Raw genomic sequence first — 20,060 nt, forward strand, 5'->3', positions numbered from 1 at the left:
AAATGTAATCAATAAAACAATTTTCATAATTTGATGCGAATGAAGTCGCACGGGAACAGCTAGTTTTTTAATAAATGTGTAGTCAGGATGCGTTGCGTTCGCAGAGAGGTTTCTTGCCGGAGGGCGGGGCGGGGGCGGGGGCGGGGGCGGGCAACTTGGAGGGTTTCTTAAAACTCATTGACCGATTCACGTTCTCTTTGCCTTGCTGTTGTTGACGCTATAAAGAAAAACGTTAATTTTTAATATGGTACGTTACACATAGAAACCCCATCTATACTTGTGTAAAGAGGAAAGATTTGTATATTTGTATGTATTGAATTAACTCAAATACTGAGCCGATTTCTAAAATTCTTTCATCATTAGAAAGCTACGGTATCTGTAACATAGACTATATCTTTTTAATTTAATGCAAAAGTGCCATTTTCTTAAAAGTACAATGCGGTCTTAGATATGTCATTGAATAATTTTGACTGCGATTATTACATTTTCATCTACTTCATATTTTTTCGTAGCGTTTTTATAACTATCGACGTGCCAAAAATGTTTGCTACTGCTCTAAGGTATATTGGTTTGTGTGAACTGACCTGCCGTACATAGATGTCTGTCTCGGAGGTGCACTTGGTGAGGGGTGGTTGTGTGGGGTGTTCTGGCGGGGAAGGTGGTGCGGGGTGGTCCGGCGGGGAGGGCGCCACAAACACCACCGCGGAGTCCTCGGAGCTGGAGGACTCGCAGTCACTCTGGCCTCGTGTCTCCTCGCACTCCACCATTATGCAGTCGTCCTGGTATCACAATATGACATCGTTATCAGGGTAGGGGGGCGTCTACCCCCTTCTAAACTCAGCCAGATAATGCAATACTATACAAACACAATTATTTTCTAAAAATTGGAAAGTTCTTATTATTATATACACGAATTTCGATGAAATTTGACATCGCTGTAGAACATAGTCTGGAAGACCATATAAGCTACCAAGTCATTATTTTAATTCTACAAGGACGAAATCGCGTGAGAAGGCTAGTTAGAGATAAATATTTATCCCCTAAGTTTAATGTCGTGAAAATATATAGCCTAAAGCGTGATGTAAGTGTAGGGGTCTTTATTAAAAAAAGAATTATTCATAAATGTGGTGTAATTGCTGACATCTTAGGCAACAAAAAGTGTGTGTTTACACTTTATTATAATAGTATAGATAAGGTAATAAGGTATATGTATGATGGAGGAGGTATGGGGGATGATTGGGGATAGCCAGCTATATATATGATAGTGGGGTTGTGTGTACATACGTGGTGTGTGTCGCGGGCCCGGTAGCGCGCCAGCAGCCGCGCGTGCGGCGAGGTGTGCGGCAGCGCGCGCGGGTAGCTGTACTGCGTGCGCGCCGGCGTGCGACCTACACACATAGTCATTGCAAACATAACGGTAACTTATACAACTTAGAACTTGTTAAATGATGGGAAGAAAAGTAGATTTGACGGTGGAGACGCATGGGAAGAGGAAATGTCCTCTTTATGTGCGTCTTCTGTCAATGAAGGGTAGGCAACGCATCTGCAATTTCGGATGTTTATGGGCAGCGGTCACTTTCCATTTTGGTGGATTCAAGTGGTCACTTGCTCGGTTGTGTTAGGAATAAAATTAGTACCGTGCTATAGAATTGGCGCAACTCTAGATTATCGGCATAAACGTCACGTCCCTAGCTGACAGCTGTCAATGTCACTAGAAGTATGGATAGATTTGGCGCGCATCCTAAGTCTTGACGAAGAAAGAAAGAAGTATTGCTCTGAGTTAAAAGCGACAGTATCAATTAAATAAGTTGTCTAATAGTTGTCACCTTATATTATATAAAAAAAAACATCTCTACTTCTACTCCCGTAGTTTTTTATTTTTTATATATAACGTGGCGAAATTATTAATACTTTTTGTACGATTAAAGTAGCTGGCAACTAATAATTTCGAGTACTGGCTGATTGTGCATCGTTTGATAGATGTCAAGACGAAGATAGAATGACTGATGACAGTTGTGTTTGGATGGTGGAATAATGTACTTTGTTTTTGTAAAATCAATTGGTTAATCTCTGTAAATGTTTGCAATTCGATTTAGAGTGTGTAGAGAAGTTATCAATTAAGATGGTGGTCAACTAAGGATAGTGTTTCTAATGTTGCTAATCTCCGAACTACGCACGACCGACTACTGACTGATAGAGGCTCAGATAGCATAAAAACATCACTGTCAGCTAAGGGAACAAAATCCGATATTTCCATTATATATTTTACACGTTATCAGAAAATTTACAATTTGGTGGGACAGGCCCAGACAAAAAAAAATAAACCTACAAATGTTCTTACCAGTAGGTGAGTATACTTTGTATTCCTCTTTGAGACATTTCTCCTCCACCTCCTCCAATGTGTTCATCTCCTCCTTCAGCCTGGAATAGAACGCCTCCGCCTCCGCCTGCGCGGAGGTGAGTCGAGAGCTTTGCACCTCCGACTGGCCGGAGGTGGATGTTTCTAATGTTGTGTTGTTTGTTGATATTGTTGTCAGTTCTTGTATTGTTGTTGTTGTGTTTTCCTGCAAATGGACAGTTCAAAATTCGTATCATTGCTTCATTTTTTAAGTACTACGACCATTTACAAATTTGAAGTATAAAAAATTATTTGTATTTTTCCAATAATGGAATAATGCGATTTTAGTAAAGCATTCGTCTTCACTTTAATGAAATACTAGCTTTTGCTCGCGACTTCGCACGCATGAAATTAAATAAAAAAATAATAGAAATACAGCCTATGTTACACAGTGATAACATAGCTTTTTAGTGGTGCAAGAATTTTGAAATGAGTTAAGTAGTTTTTGAGTTATTTCAATACATACAATCCACAAATACAAATCTTTCCTCTTTATAATAATAGTATAGATAATGCAATAATTTCTAAGGATGGATATTTCTACGTAAAATGGCGTAACAGGTCTGAACGATTTTTATATGAAAATACAGTACTTACATTAACATGTGCCAGCATTCCAGTGACAGCTTGAAGACAATCCTTGACGACAGTCTGTACAGCCACCTCCACACTGTTGTATATTTGCTCTGACGCTTGTTGATTACTTGATAACATATCCTTTGTTTCCTTCTGTAATTATTAATAAGATAATAATAATTATTTAATAATAGTCTGTATTAATGTTTTATAATATTTATTTATGTTTCAACTATAAAAGGTGATAATAAAAAAAAAGGCTGTAAAAAAATAAACATGTTTCTGAAAATGAGTAGATATCATTAAAATTAAAAAAATGATAAAGTTCACAATTCAAATAGTATTTTTATGTATGTAAATCGATTACTCTGTAATTTATTATCCGATTTACGTAAATATTTTTTTATTCTATGCGGAATACGAACTTTTTGGTCCCTCTTTTAACCAATACTACAAATAATCCAATAATATTGAGTTTTTCTTGAAAAAAAGCGTCCCGAAGGTCGGAAAATTTTGTCCTGAAGTCGGTTTTCGTTATTTGTTAGAAATATGTATTCAATATGAGTGTACAAACCTCAATTTTCTGTTTCGCGCAGTGTATAACATCCAGCATGTTGTTCCTGATCTTTCCAACCACAGACAGAACGTTTCCGGTCAAGGAATCTACTTCCGATGATACCGCGTTCATTCCTACAACATTATTTATATTATAAATGCGAAAGTTTAGATGGAAGTTTGTTAGAGTTTGTAGCCTATACTGCCGTTTGGAACTCAATGAAATTTGTCATAGATGTAAGTCTGGAAGAACGCATAGGTTAGTTGCTTTTTTTTTTTAAATTCCACACGAACGGAGTCGCGGGCAAAAGCTAGTATATTTATGTAGAATTGGAGTAAAATCGAGTTCGAATCTCGCTTCCCATAACTTTTTTTTCATTTTTAAAGCAATATTTAGATGTTACATTTTTTTAAAATCAAGGTTAAGGTTTTTGATTACTTTTTGAGATACAAATAGGTTTTTATTCTGCTATAAAGATGTATGTAGTTGTTTGTAATTTTTATCTCATAAATAACTCGAAAATTATTATGTTACCTTCATCACAAATTTGTTTGAAACTCTCCATCTCTTTCAAATATTTCTCAGCATCTTCTTCATTCTCCTTCACTTCTGCATCAAGTTTTTCACTCTCTTGTTCATTTAACCTCAACAAAGCCTCATGCCATTCCAAATTATGTGATATATTCTCTTCCATTTTTCTTCTATTATCTTCTATTCTTGATAACCTTAACTTTATCCTCTCTTCTAAAGAGTTTCGTTCTCTCTCAACGTGTTTCGCGATGCGTTCCTCTAGAAGACGTCTCTCTTCTTCCATCCATTCTGTTAGACGGAACTCCATTTCCGTTCTTTCGTTATTTATGTCTTGAAGTTGGTCGTTTATTTGTTTTTCAATATTTGTTTTGTCTTCCATTATGAGCTGTAAGAAAGTTAATTAAAATTTAATTAAATCTGTTTAGACAATATCTATATCTTCAACGGTTTTTTATTTAATTAATAAAGCTTAAGTTTTTTAAAATTACAAACTACTAAAATAGATAGAAATATCAATATTATAAAATGTAATTTAATTCAGTGTTTTTGATGTGTGTAGTTTGAAACATTTTATAAAATTATCTTATTTTCGCTAGTTAGATGAGTCGACTTTTAATATAAAAAATTGTACACCTTGTTACACCTTAAATTTCTATTACAAACAAAAAATCAATTATGAACATAACAACGAAATTTCTAAGTTTTTTATTAGTCGTCGACGCAATATAAAGATAAAAAAAAGTAGCCGATAATATGTCCGTCTATGTCAGCAAGCTATCAGTGAAAGTCCGGTCGAAATCGGCCCAGCCGTTTCGGAGATTGCCCGGAACAAACGCAACATACGGACATACAGACAGACAGACAGACAGACAGACAGACAGACAAATATTTAGGAATCGTTATCAGCAACGCAAATACATCATCTTCCCGAAATCTGGAATTTTTCTTTTAATATAGACACATAGAGACAGATAATCGGTATTGTACAGAAGTATGAAACGTACCGCAATCCGTGCGTGTATGGCTGCATTAGTGCGCTGCGCATGCGCCTGGCGAGCTGCGCGCTGCCGCCGAGCAGCTGCTGCGCGCGCCGCCGCAGCCCCAGCAGCTGCGCGCGACCACTCGCACTCGCCGCTGCGCACCGCGCACATGCTCGCGCACACGCTCGCGTACTGCAACAAGTACAAATGGTAACTTTCAACTAGTTTGTCGATTTTTTGGATAAATACAGAATAGAAACTTAAATAGCGTAAGCGACCTTACAATCTGATAGATGTAAGAATTTGTAGTTTGAATGTGTCCTTATTTAAAATGCTGAACGTATTTCAATTACATTCCAATATTCAGTTTTTGGTGTAATTAACGACTGGCAACGTAATTCTTGTTAATATAACCACTTGAAACAAATTGGTCGCCCTAAACATACATTTAGTGTCAAATCTACTTAGAATACTCCATTAGTAAACACTGACAATTTTAAATACGACAAAATCAAACAAATTGCCAAATATCATACATGTCCTGTTGTATACACTAGTTTTAATGCCACTAAATTTAGTTCAGTAGTTTTAGAGTGAAACATATAACTAACCCATTGTCCCAGATAATCAGCTAGTGGTGTGCTAATGTCGACATCTGCAGCAGTAAGTGCGTCAGCTGTTGTCTCCCCTGCGCGATGCACCGCCGCCTGCAGCGCGCCCGCCTGCGCCAGTACTGCGCCGCGCAGCAGCGACAGCTGCTCGCTGCTGCTGCTGTCGATGTGCGCACTTAACTCGCTGTGTAATGCCGACATCTGGTGAACAAAATTTTAAATTAACTTTCTCCTTATCGATTTAAATAAATGGTGTGTAATATTCGCTAATATGTTAATTATATTCTAGTTTAACTCCCGTTAAGATTAAACTAGACTTTTCGAATATTACCAAGACCAAACTTAGATAAAAAAAATGCATATTAGGTATCGATTCAAGTATTTCTTCCCAAGAACGTGTATTTTTTACAACTATTTTTAAGATACCAGAAAAATAGTATTATTTAAACTACCTTTGGTCATCTGCTTCCCCCCTTCCCCTTTATAATCATTTTTCTTGTTACATCTTATCACGTGCGTTATTATGATCCAATATAAGTTGACCCTAGTCACTATAGCTAGCTACCTTGTTGATGGTGTCAGTGGCGCTGGCGAGCAGCTGCTGCAGCCGCGCCCTGTTGTCGGCGCAGGTCTGCGCGCTCGCCGCGTTGTAGCTCTCTGTTTAGTCATATTTCATAGTTGCTTTAACTTCTATATTTACACAACTTAATAACTAGACAAGTAGTTTGACAAAAATATTTGAAAGTCTGTACAAATGCTTGCAGTGCAGTGCAATGCAATGCAGTAACAGATGCTTTAGCTTTGTCAAATTTTTAATTTCGATTGTTATTTGATTACATGTATTTTGTTTTAGTAGTCGCCTATGATTTTAACAGCGCAGAATAAAACACCACCGTGATCCGTTCAGTTACTCGGTACACTAACATCCATTCATTCTGCCGCAATATATGTTACTAATATAAATGCGAAAGTTCGGATGGATGGATGTTTGTTAGAGTTTGTAGCTTAAACGGTTGCACGGATCTTTATGAAATTTGGCGTAAATGTAGAGAATAGTCTGGAAGAACACTTAGATTACTTTTTTTTAATTTCACGCGAATGGAGTTACGGGTGAAAACTAGCCAGTACATACGTAGTGCTTGTTGCATGTCAGCGAAGTTGTCCGCCAGCCGTGTGAGCAGTGTGTCAGCGGCGCGCGACACCTGCGCACGCGCGCGCCCCGCCGCAGACAGGTACTGACTGCGCACCTCCAGGTTGGTTTCCTCCACACGTCTGATATACCATTCGTTAATTAGAAGTTAAAAAAATTAACTTTATCGACTAGTATGGCGATATCCATTGCGAAGTCGATTATAAACTAAAAAATCTACAAGAGTTTATCGTTGAAATTTAATTGTACGTTTTGGGTTAAAATAAGAATAGAACAATATTAAAAAAATATCTGCCTACTTTTTTACTATTTTTGTTTTTTTTTGTACAACATACATAAAAGTCTACAATAGTAAACCTATAATTAAGTTAAATTATCTGTATGTTACTCATTGTATTGTGTACAAATGTTTTGTCCTGTTGGTTTATCGAAATAAATAAAAAATGGCAAATGTCTAATATTCATATCGCCCTATTTTTATCTAATAACAAAAAAAAAATTCAAATTCTTTACAATGCCAAGGTTTGCGTTTAACTTTTTAAGGTCCAAAAAATAATATTCCCTACATTCATCGGATAGGTGGCTACAAAAGTAGAAGTGTGGATAGATTGTGTTGCAGAAGACATGCTTAAGAACATAGTGTTTTTAGATATGATGGTAATAGCATGTAAAAGTACATGCTGACTTTAAAATACGTAGGTTTACTGACTTTTATCGAGAATATCATGTAGGCAGTGGAACCTAACGGCGCTTAAAACTAACTTTTCAGCCATCGATATATTTAATTTAAAAAAAATAGTTAAAGGCTACTAAAATACTTAGGGCTACTGACTTCCGTTTATCGACAGTGTCGTGTAGGCAGTGCGCGTGCGCGGCCGCCGTGTCCGCCGCCGCCAGCAGCTGCGCCGCGTGCGCGCACAGCTGCTGCTCCGTGCGCTCGTGGCACCGCACTAGCTGCCTCTGCTCCTCCGCCTGCTGCCGGCTGCTCTCCAGCATCTGGGAAACGAAACTGGGTTACTGAAACAGTCTTTTAAAGGATTTACTGCATAAAAACGACGCTAAGGTCTTAATTTTTTTTACTAATTACTTTTGTACGCCACTGTCACCATGAAATTAAAAAGTAAACTAAATTTCGTTTTTTTTTTAAATCGGTCCAGTCTTGTTATTAATACGTATACATAAACACAAATCTTTCATTTTTATAATATTATTATAGATAAGCAAACACAGAAACCTCAACTCTTTGCAAGATATTGCTTGAGAAATTAAGTAACAATAGAAACGTTGCTTTTTTGCTGCTATTCAAACCAATAGCAGTGTCGTAATTGTACGGCTTTTTAGTAGAAAAAGATTTATTAAAAAAAATGTGTACTGACATTCTACATAAAAATGAAATATGCGTGTTTCCTTTTTACATTAGTATAGATAGATGGAGATACTCACATTTTTAGTCTGTACAAGTTTATCTGTAGTACTGTTCAATATATTCTTGGTGTTGTTCAGCTCTGCGAGGTGGCGCTGCAGCTCCTGGCCCTGGTAGTTAAACATCGTCTCTATCCTCTCCTTCTCTTCTTCTACCGACTTCTTCCTCAGCAGGAGTTCTTGTACTTCTTTACGCTGCTCCTCTTGCTTCATCATTATCTCCGTGAATGTTTCATTGGCAAGATATACGCCTGAGAATTAGTTTAACTAATTAAAACACTAACAACCTTATAAATAAACGCGCTAAAAAGTCAAATTGGGTATAAGCAAAATTTGTACTAATATCTTTTATGCTTGGTTTATTCCTAAATTTAAGTTTATACGGAGTTTATTTGTAAGGCTGTAATAGTAAACTTTACTTGAACAAAGTCGCGGGTTAGACCTAGTTTGAAAATATTTACGATAATAAGATGTTAATAAAAATTAAGTTTTCATAGTGATAATTATTTACAAGATTAGCTTTTACATACGACTTCGTCTGTACCAAATAAAAAAGAATTAGTAAATAATTCTACATGTAACAAATATTATTGAGATCTGTTAAGCAGTTTTGAAAATACCCAGAAACAAACATCCATGTATTTAAATTAGTAAGTTAGTAAAAAGTCACATATAGATAACTTTAAAATATGAATTTACAGTAAAAAATTATGTATTTCTGATATCTCACCATTTTTATCTCTTGCCGCTTGTAGATCTCGCTTCAACCTGTCAATTTCCTCGGCATATTCCTTAAGTATGGCCTTCTTGGTCATCTTCTGGTTGATTTCAGGCTTGTTCTGTATGTTCTTGGCGCGGTGCGCGTACTCCAGCGTGCTCATCGTCTCCTCCAGGTCCTTATGTCCGGGAGACACGGTGGCGATGATGGAGGTCTTCGTGCGACCGCCCAGAGACTCTTGTAGGATGCGGGTCAGTTTGGATTCCCTAATGAAAGAAAACAGACTTTTAAGGAAAACTCAAAAACTACTGTATAGTTTTTAGTTTTGAATGTTCCGAATGGCAGATTTTGTATATTGCAGAGTAATCGATTTACACACATAAAATACCGATCGAATTAAGAGCCCTCTCTATTTTGAATTCTCTTAAAAACTAAAACAATACAATCCTAAGTTTCGGATTTAAATCATTTAGAAGTTGCGATTTTGGTTTCGAGTTGTTTTTAAGAGGATATGACTTAAAACTGAATAAGAAGGTGCCATGGTTCTTTTCGTTAGAAAAACAACATAATAAAGACGAGGGCGAGCCGAACCCTTAGGGCCTATCCCACCACTGACTGATAGAGGCTCAGAAACTTAAAATGCCGTCACTGTCAGATAAAGTAACAAAATCAATTCCATCGCATATTTTGCACATTGCATTTAGTGGGACTGACGATAAGCCTTATTTTAATTTCTTCCTAATGTTTTCTTATAGAGCAAAGTGTCGATAGAAGAAGTAGCTAGAAGCTTTAATGGAGGACAGACATAGGAAGAGGAAATATCTTTTTGTACATCCTGTATTAACTGTAAAACTTTCTAGATGATACAAGGAGTCTTTATTGAGCACAGTATGCTGGTGATGATGATGGTGATGGTACCTGTACGGTATGTGAGGGTGACGTTCTACGAGTGCGGTGATGACCCTGCCGAGGGTGAGCAGAGACTGGTTGATGTTGACACACTCGCGCGCGCGCTCGCGCTTGGCGGGGTTGTCAGAGCCCGCTTTGCTGATGTTCTCCGAGCCGGCGAGGTCCACCAGGTTCAGCTTGCCGATCTTCACCAGCTCCTCACCCTCGGGGCTGTTCTCCTTCATGTGGATCACGATCGTGAAGACTGTGTGCGACCGGCTGCAGATATCACAGAAAAAAAACTAATAAAATAAAAAATTGTCATGTTTGTCTACGACATACTTGGTTATTTTTTTTTATTTAATTACAGTCTATAGTTATTTAAGAAGCATGTGCAATGACTCTATTCTTTTATGCATTTTTTACTAAATTGTTTGAGTCTTTCAAGTTAAACAGTGATTTTTACTTACATGTATAACTACTATACTAAAAACTATAAGTTCTAACATTACAAATAATATCAAAATTACTTCAATTTTGTTAAATTTCGGTACAATTTCCTACAACATAAGGTATTTTTATATATTTGTAATACAATTACTAGCTACAAATACACTACACAAATGTTAAGATACTTTGCATATGCTTCCTCTAAAGAACATTGCAGTAACCAAATACATTTTAATAGAAAAGCTTTTTTTTTTATGGGAGGAAACATAAACAAGTTTTATGTAACAGAATATAACTTACAAACGCGATGAGTTTAACTTTTCATTTGAGTTGCTGCAATGTTCAAAACAATTCGTCGTCAATGTAAAAAATATAAACTACAAATCGAAAAATACAAATTATAGTACTAAGTAATAATTAGCAGAATAGTTTTAAAACATTTATTTCGAAAGATTTAAACAAAATTATAAAAATATCCAATTTTGATATGGAAAACAAATTAATCGGACAAGTTTTTTTTTTAAATCTCACCTGGATTGAGCATTCATAAGCGTAGAAGCAACTCTTTTCCTCTCTTGTCCTTGCGCCATTATTTTATACACCTCATTCTTATTATAAACCTGTAAATCAACGATAATTGACTAAAACTAGGGTTTTTTTGTTATATTTTAGTATTAAACTTATATTACAATAAATAATTAGCAATTGCTTAAAAAACTAAGCTTTTGGAGTTATGCAGTTATCTATATTTTCACATAACAGATCTTACTAAAATTCGACATATTTGTAGAACATAGCCTGGAAAAACTCATAATCTACAAGTTTCCTTTAATTCCGCGCATAGTCGCGGGCAGCTATATTGCAATTTAAACTCACCGTAATCTCTTCCAAGCCATTAACAATATTGGATCCTTTCCTGGTGACATCCTCGTATATCCTCAACTTGGAGTTGTCTTCCGATGTGGAGAGCAGGTCAAACAGTTCCTCATTGTACAATTCCAGGTATGAAACCCGCACTGTGTACTCCGTGTTGGTCAGTCGGAGCTCGTCAAATAGCTGGCTGAGGGCACGAGGAATTATACCAGCAAGAGGATCCTGAGGAAGTATGACATGAAATGAAAGTTTTAGAAGTTATTTTTATTTCATCTCTCCCACCAAGTGATCACTTTTGGTTTTCCCTTACAATGATTTAAAATACATATTACAATTAAATATTATTTTTCATGAGTTACAGGTAAAATCAATCTTCATTCTTATCCTAGTCCCGTAGGGTGGGAGCGGCAGGTTTTTGTCCTCCACATAACTCTATCATATGTCATCTCAGTCATTACTCTTTTTTTGATCATGTTACATGTAAGATATCTTATCAAGTTGCCTTTGTCCCTACAGAGGATTGGCACAGTATGGACTACTCTTCCATACATTTCTATAAGCTATCATATCTTAATCCACTCCTTTAAGCATATCCTCTTTAACACAATCCATCCATACAAATACAAATGAGATGTTTTTAAATGTTTTTTTTTTTACTTACATCCTGCCATGTTGTCTCATTGCCGGTATTCTCACCAACCATAGTATGAGTCTTCCCAGTGCCAGTTTGTCCATATGCAAACACCGTGCAGTTATACCCCGCCAGCACCTCCTCTATCAGAGGGCTAACTACATCTTGGTATACTTCCACCTGGAATTTGTTTACATTTGAAATTACAAAAATGCTATATTATTTGAAATTTTATTAGAGATGCAGTCGATTATTTTAAATTCTAGACTTTTCTCTGTTGTCTATTGTTCTATCTTGATCATACAAATATGTTTGTTTTTAATAAATATGTGGACTAGACCTTTTGGACATTAAATTTGGTTAATGTTGTTAAAAAATATTTAAAAACCCTAACAGATTAATAGCATATAATTTTGATTTATTTCTATCACACTATATTTATTATAAAGAGGAAAGATTTGTATTTTTGTATGTATTGAAAAAACTCAAAACATACTAGGCAGTTTTCAAAATTCTTTCACAATTAAAAAGCTATGTTTTTGGTAACTTAAGACTATATTTTTAATTACATTTTAATTTGATGAGGACAAGCAGTGTTTTATATGAGTGAATATAAAACTGTTATTGTAAAGTTTCTATACCTGCTTGGTGTTAGGACCAAAGGCCCTGTCAAAGGTGAACTTCTTGGTGTGTGCAGTCTGCTGCGACTGACGGACTACCACTTCCCGTCCATTGACAACTTCAACCACACCAAGAGATCGGATGTCCCTCTCTCGTTGGTTTAGAGGTCTGAAATATATTTTTAACAATTCAAATGTTAATTAAAAGAATTACAAGTTATTAAAAGTAACATTGATCACTAAAAATATTAACAATGCTCTGTCTAACTATAGGTATAGGTATCTTGGATGGCAGAGATCACATGTACACTATACTCCCAAACTTTTGATTTCTTTCATTCCATTTATATAAAATGGTAATTTATTTGTAAGATGTAATCATGTTTATTAACGATATACTGTGGATTTTTGTTCTAGGAGCAATAAGAAGCAACAATTAATGTCATGAGGCTTACATTGCTCTTAGTGTTGATATTTAATAATACAAAAAGCCCTCTTGTGATTAAATACATCAACGTTTTTACTAACACATTGTCTTAGTAACATTTAAAATGTTTGTGAATTGGTACAAGATTGTAAACAGTGCCTCAAATACCTTTATATCGAAACACAAGTACATAATTGTGCTCGGTTAAGCCGTATATAAAAACACTCATGTATGATGTTACATGGCATTCAAACTCAACTACTCGATGTAAATATGACTTCTAATACATTTTATATAGATAAGAGACAGTAATTAAACAATTATTGTTAATTTTACCTCAAACGAACAAAAACTTGAATGTTCTGATTCTTTTCTTTCCTGCCTCCTTTTTCGGACGTCATCTCGAGGCACTATTCCAAAAACACTTAACAAATTATGCGTGCACTAATTTTATGACACAAATTATGTAGAAAATATATAAAAATCCGTCAAAGTTTATACAATATCAAACGATATTCGTTAAAGTTTTAGACAGCACTTTATACGTTACATCGAGATTCAAACAAATTCAAATTTATCGTTTACGTCAGTGTTGCTACAGCAAAAAAAGTATGTTCGGAAATGCTTTCACACAAAAGGTTGAATCTTTAAAAATTTTTTGAAATGAATCGAATTAAACAAAAACTAAATTCTTTATATAATATAATTTAACAATACCTTACTAATATTTTAGCTTGTAAAAACCAACTTCATTTAAAAATGTTGTTTTTTAAATTTTAAAATGGCAAGTTCAATTAGTGCTAGTTATTACCGCTAGATGGCAGCTAAATAAATTAGCTAGGGAAGTCTACATTTTGAAGTAAAAGTAAAAATAAAAGCAAAAGCAATGTTACGTAAATTTGCAAAACAATGAAGAAAACTAATAAACTTTCACTCAAATTCCAAATCACCTAATTGCAGCCTCACTTTCACCATGAGCATGATCGGAAAGCCATGATTTGTACCAACAAACTACGAGTCCGGAGGTCAAAGTTCAAAACCACATCAAGAAAGACCGACACTGATGATTTAATCATTAATGTCTCTTATCGATTCATATGTCAATTATAAAAAAAAGTGCATAACACTTTTTGATTTAACCCAATGGTCTTCACCAAAGTTACTGAGTATATGAAAGAACTAAAGATAGCAGTTTTTTACTGAACAGCATCAAAAACTCGTAATGCATATTTTGTACTAATTAGGTTAATAATAAAAAATAGATCTCATCAACGAGTAACATCATTATACAAAGATTTTTTGCGGGTACAGCACTCTCATTACATCGTTTCCTCTTGTGCTTTCTTGAAGAAAATTAAAGAGTCGCCGCATTAATTCTACCCGTATGTCTCTGCGTTTTTGCGTCGGTTGGTAGCGTTATGGCGGCCCTCTCGAGCGCTTTTTGCCTTCCAACAGAGCCGAGTTCCCAGACTCGGCCCGACCGACAAAAAGCCGACCGAGTCGCCGAGCCGCGAGCACGGGAATCTCAATAAAAACTCTCACTCCACTCAATAATTCGCGTCGCGATGAAATACTATGAGTTCCTCTACGTTTTTACATTTTCAAAAGTGTTTTTTTCCCGCGCGCAATTTGCATCGGTCCCGACGTCGGCCATTTTGTAGTTTTTCCCGCGCGCGACCGTTTCGAAATGATGTCGCGTTCCTAAAATTGTTTGTCAAGTAAAAAATATGGAATGTATGCTTATTGAATAATAAAAGGGGTTGGTGTTTAATGTTTTTAACAAAACATTCACAAGAGCACAGGAGCGGCAGGTGAATTGCTTATTAAGAGAAAACTATATCTTTTTTTTAGCATACGCACTTGCATGAAAATCTTTATTGGTATAATAACAAAATGTACAATTGTTATAGTTACTATTCTGTCGTTTTTAAGCTTACGAGAATTTAGCATCTTGTCTGAAAGTATTTTTATTATAACCCTAACAAATTTTGTAATTGGTTAATTTTTTACTTGAATAACTACGTAGTGTGAAATTTAATTTTATTCAGAAGTACGGCTTGCAACTGCTGCATTCGTTCGTGTCTGTAAGAGAGTAATTTAGGGTGATTATAGAACAGCAAAGATGATGCTAACATACATTGTAATGCAACCTGTATTTGCTAGTAATTTGTTCTAATTATTTAAAAGTTGTTTTAATTACGGTTTCATTAAAGTAATAAAATGAGAATGAACAGTATTTTTTTAAATAACTTTATTTTAAGGTGTGAATGAAAAGATCTGTTTCTTTCATTCTTCTTGAAGGAACAGATAAAAAATGTTAAACCATGCAGAAATGAATCAAGTGCGTTGACATACGCTTTAAATGTTTCATACACACTTACTTGTTGTAATTATTGTAAATAAAAGTAAATATCTAAAAACGGCTCACGAATCTCGATGAAATTTGAAACATACATAGGCAGTCTGGAAGAACACATAGGCGTACTTAGTTACTAGTTTTTTTTTTAATCCACGCGGACGAAGTCGTGAACAAAGAGAGGCATGTAAATATTTGGTTATCGATTTTGTTAATTCCCAAAGTAGTAGCTGATCGATGTTATGTAAAAATCGATTCTAATAGTCGTTTTCTTTTAATAACAAGGTTTTTACTGAGATTGTAGTGAACCCGCTCTACTCTATGCTGGTATCTTTCAGCCTTGTTTTTGTCATTTTAAAATTATCTGAGAGACGCTTTCTACATTTCCTGTTCGTATGCCAACCTGGCGACCTAACCTGACTGAAATCATACGACACGTTTTTATGTGTTTTCTATTTATAAGTTACTGTTTTCTATCTGTGTAATGTGTATAAAAAACAATATAATTAAATTGTAAATTTGTCTTTTTTTATAATATTAGGTGGCAAACTTGCAAGCGGCCACCTAAATCCACCGAAATGGAAAGCGACCGCTGCCCGTAAACATCCGCAATTGCAGATGCATTGCCTACCTTTTGTTGACGGAGGAGGGGACCCACAAAAAGACATTTCCCCTTCCTATGGGTCTCCTGCCCCGTCAAATCCACTTTTCCTTCCCATCCTTTCCTCTTAAGAAAAGGGTAGAAAGGGAAATTGTCTAACATTAGGCCTCCGGCACCACACTCATCAGAACAAAAAGAACTAAATGAAGTTCACTAACTGACTCGAAAAAAAAGAACTATTCCAAAATATGCTGTAATTACTGACATCTTAGGCAACAAAGAAGTGTGTGTTTACGCTTTATTATAATAGTATATGGAGCGGACACTACTTGATTTTCAGTTGTGCTAAACAGTTGAATTGGCTGCGAAACAATCGACAATCGCACAACCGTTGTGTGATAGTTTTGTCAAAGGACTGCGCGCACTAAGGCTAGGTTTAAAAAACTTTTCATTTTTAATTTTAATTTTTACTTGTTTCAGCTTGTGTAATAAATCAATTCTGGTGTAATATTTTAAAAAATTTAATGTCATTTGAATTGGATTTTTTTATATAACTCATAAATATATATCAAGAAATGTTAATGTAACTTAAAACTTGAAAATAGGCGATGTAAAAACTTATATAAATCCAAGTATGCGACGTTTATTGCAGAGTACATATGAATCATACGCACGGTGACCATTCAAGTGTAAAATTCCGGATATTTTTGTAAGTTTTTAAATAAAAAAAATCTCTAATAGCAAAAAATGAGTGTATTGAAATTACTCTTTTTTATTATTCCTTGCTTCATTAAAACTAAATACAATTTGGATATCTCTTCTAATATATATTATAAAGAGGAAAACTTTGTTTGATTGTAATAGAATAACTCAAAAACTACTGTTCCGACTTCAAAAATCCTTTCACCATTAAAAAGCTACATTATCAGTGAGTAACATAGAATATGTTATATATTATTTTTTATCTCACGCGGTCGGAGTCGCGGGCGAAAGCTAGTTATTTATAATGGTGGAAAAATAAAGATTAGTGTAGTTTCTTTACAAATGACAATATGAATCAATTTTGTCTGTTCGTGTTAAAATTTGACACACAAAATTCTAATAACAAATTCTAGTATGTAAATAAAATGTATTTATTTTTACATTAAATGTACTTTTATGTATTTTATTTAAAAAAACAATTTTTTTTCTATGACTTTAGCACTGGTAACCCTATCGATCATTGCAATTCGTAAACTGCTTTTTAAGTAGGCGTGTACCGTATCTTGTGTTACGTGGGCGTTGCTTTTAGCAATGTTTTAGCAATACGGCAGATAAACGATATAAATACGATGTGATAAGGAATTCGTCGCAAGGCCGCGTCGCGTGAGAAAATAACTGAACGCAGTGGCTTACTGCAGCACGGGCCATGAAAACAGCGGATTAGAATTTTAAATAATTTAATTCATCCAATTAGAATATTGAATGAAAAATGTTTATTAACAAATTAATGTTATATAAGTGAATATTTTTGATGCGTAAATTAAGTCTTTTGAGGTATTATTTATTAATATAGAGGATATGCTTAAGAAAGGAGTGGATTCAGATATGACGGCTGCTATGTATGGAAGAGCAGCACATACTGTGCCGACCCTCCATTAGGGATAAGGGCAAGTTGATGATGAAAGTAATAAAAATAAATTCAAACAGAATAAAATCTTACGCATCATCATTTCTTTTTTTACTTTTCTTTACCTTCTATAGATAAATCTTTTTAAACATCAGTATGTGATATCGAATACTTGTCCTTGTTATACAATAAAAATTTGATTTTTAAATTCTTTAATACGTCTCGCTGTAGTTGTCGCTGGTTTCCTAGCCTCGGTTTTTCTGCAAATAATATCAAAGGTTCTGTTAAGGCGGTATCAGTTTTTCTTTATGGCCGGTGAAAGGCGTCCGTGACGACGGATCGCTGGAACTATGCCGTCGATACCTCTGACCAACGGCACCGGTAGTGTGGGAAATGTATTGAAGACTCCCGCCCTTCGCCCCGCAGCCGCCGCCACGCTGCCCTCAGACGAGACCAGGAAAAACTTATAACGCTTTTCTAAACTGTGAGAGAATACTGTTCATATTAAAAAGCTGATGTTAAGAGAAACTTTAACGTGTTTTGATATTAATTTTAATGGTTGATTGAAGAAAAAAGTTAACTAAAAGTTACAGTAAGTCATTATGAACTAAAAAAATCATCAAACTAAATTAACGAGAGTACTAAAGTTAATTAAATCAAAGTATCGTAATTACGCTAAAATATTGATCACATAATCGACACTTTAATAATCTCTAAGGAACCAATCATACTTCATACTAATATTATAAATGCGAAAGTTTAGATGTATGGATGTTTGTTAGAGTCTGTAGCTTAAACTGCTGAACGGTTTTCGATGAAATTTGGTATAGATGTAGAGGATGTTCTGGAAGAACACATAGGCTACTCACTTTTGTTTTTTTTAATCCACGCGGTCGGAGTCGCGGGCGAATGCTAGTGTAAAATAATTAAACTCACTTAAGTATTATATTAAAGTAAGTATCGGAATTATATGACATGTCACGTCTACGGGTAATTTTTTTGGCAGAATCCCAAGTGTGCCACCGGCTTTATTCCCCTGTTAAACACTGCCAAGTATTTACAACGTATACTTAAATAAAAATTGTTTCTAACACTTTAGTATTTTACATAAAGGGAGAAGTTATGGTGGAAGATACCAGGTATTTCGCAATTGTTATGTCATCTGTAACTAATTTTAAATTGAATGTGTATATAGAATATTAATATTTATTTAATAACTAACTGTTGCCAGCGACTTCGTCCGCGTGGTATTAGAAAACATATGAACTATGAACTATGAACTATGAACTAAATAAATATCAAAAAGCTACGTATCCCTCGGGAACCGGACATTTCTCGGTGATGAACCATATCCCATGTGTACTCCAGATTTTGTTTTATATCTGTGCCAAATTTCAATAAGATATGTTGAACCGTTACAGAATGATGGAGTAAACATTAAAAAACTAAATTAATGAATCCCTCTGAAACCGTCACTATTACCGGGATAAAAAGTTGCCTATGTGTTCTTCCAGAATACGCTCTAAACCTGTCCCAAATTTCATGGGGATCCGTTTAGCCGTTTAGGCTACAAATGCTATCAAATCCATCCATCCATCTAAACTTTTGCATTTGTAATATTTAGATAGATGATTTACTATGAGTGTTACGTTACAATATTACTATTTAAGGAAGGTGGTATGCACGTAAGTGTAAGAAAATAATCTGAAACATTCTCATGGGAAATTAAAGCGATAGTATTTTAAATCAGTATCGAACGATCGTTGATAGTCGTAATCAATTTAATAAGGCTGTAAATATGTTAAATATTCGCCAACTATTTTCCCACGTGCGGCAAATGGTCCGTCACTTTCCTTCGCCGCATTGCCGGCAAGAGATCAGGGCTACCAACATGGACATATGTTAGACATGCTTTAATAAAATTATTAAAATACCAAAGATTAAGCACTGGCTTAAAATTATTTTAGATATTTTTTTTTATTATCTTCTTTTTTTAATTTCCTTTAACCAATCGAACTAATCTCTAGACTTGTGCTAGGATATGGTTCACAATAATAGAATGACGGGATTCGAACCGAGCGCAAGATCGGTAGTCCGTACCCCAAACCTAGGCTATTAGAGCTTAAAATTGATTAAAACGCCTAAAGTATTTTCTTAACAAAAATCCCACAATAGTTACAAAAACTGAATACCATTCGACCCTTTCGTGCGGTGATCAAATTAAAAATGATAATCAGTTGCAAAAGCTTAATTCGTCCGAGGGCTCCGAAAGCAGTCCGTTTTCTCGGAAACTATAAAAAACTTATAAAATGGCCGATCCGACAACGGTACTGGGTGATTTGCAAAAAACTAACCATGTTCAGACCGAAATATAGGTTACACGTATTAATCAGGCCGGCCGCGCTTTCTGAACCGGCTCTTATGAAATCTTGAATTGCCTCTCAAAAATAACATAATAAAACCATAGATAGATCACATCTTTTTTTATTAATACCAAGATTAGTTTCCTATTTTAAAATCGCGATTATGGATAGGGCAAAAATGTTTGACCGTTAGTGCAGTTAGCTCGAAGTTACTATGCTTTTTTACTTAACTTCGATCGATACGCAAGTCGGATTTTTAAATTAAAAAGCGACCCGTCGACCCTCAAGTCTTTACCCTTC

At 35.2% G+C, this 20,060-nt stretch overlaps 1 protein-coding gene across 1 annotated transcript; it reads right to left on the reverse strand.

Moving 5' to 3' along the window:
• Positions 1–2: 2 nt before the first annotated feature.
• On the reverse strand, positions 3–13,409 carry LOC106110151 (bipolar kinesin KRP-130). The gene is made up of 20 exons (XM_013291870.1): positions 13,168–13,409; positions 12,426–12,573; positions 11,815–11,964; positions 11,157–11,375; positions 10,812–10,900; positions 9,861–10,109; positions 8,955–9,208; positions 8,246–8,475; positions 7,635–7,798; positions 6,785–6,924; positions 6,218–6,309; positions 5,653–5,853; positions 5,066–5,233; positions 4,065–4,446; positions 3,549–3,664; positions 2,996–3,127; positions 2,342–2,564; positions 1,285–1,388; positions 585–779; positions 3–217 (listed from the first exon to the last, which is right to left on the reverse strand). Exons 1-20 carry the CDS (start codon positions 13,230–13,232, stop codon positions 83–85), a joined length of 3,456 nt encoding a protein of 1,151 aa, XP_013147324.1. The 5' UTR covers positions 13,233–13,409; the 3' UTR covers positions 3–82.
• Positions 13,410–20,060: the final 6,651 nt, after the last annotated feature.

Source organism: Papilio polytes, unplaced genomic scaffold (genome assembly GCF_000836215.1).
Source record: "Papilio polytes unplaced genomic scaffold, Ppol_1.0 DF820844.1, whole genome shotgun sequence".
Lineage (NCBI taxonomy): Eukaryota > Metazoa > Arthropoda > Insecta > Lepidoptera > Papilionidae > Papilio > Papilio polytes.

Coding starts and splice junctions, on each gene's coding strand:
- LOC106110151 (XM_013291870.1), bottom strand. CDS start 13,232: ATGACGTCCGAAAAAGGAGGCAGGAAAGAAAAGAATCAGAACATTCAA. Junction 11,376..11,814: donor ATGAGACAACATGGCAGGAT/GTAAGTAAAAAA, acceptor ATACTTCCTCAG/GATCCTCTTGCTGGTATAAT. Junction 9,209..9,860: donor CACCCTCACATACCGTACAG/GTACCATCACCA, acceptor TTCTTTCATTAG/GGAATCCAAACTGACCCGCA.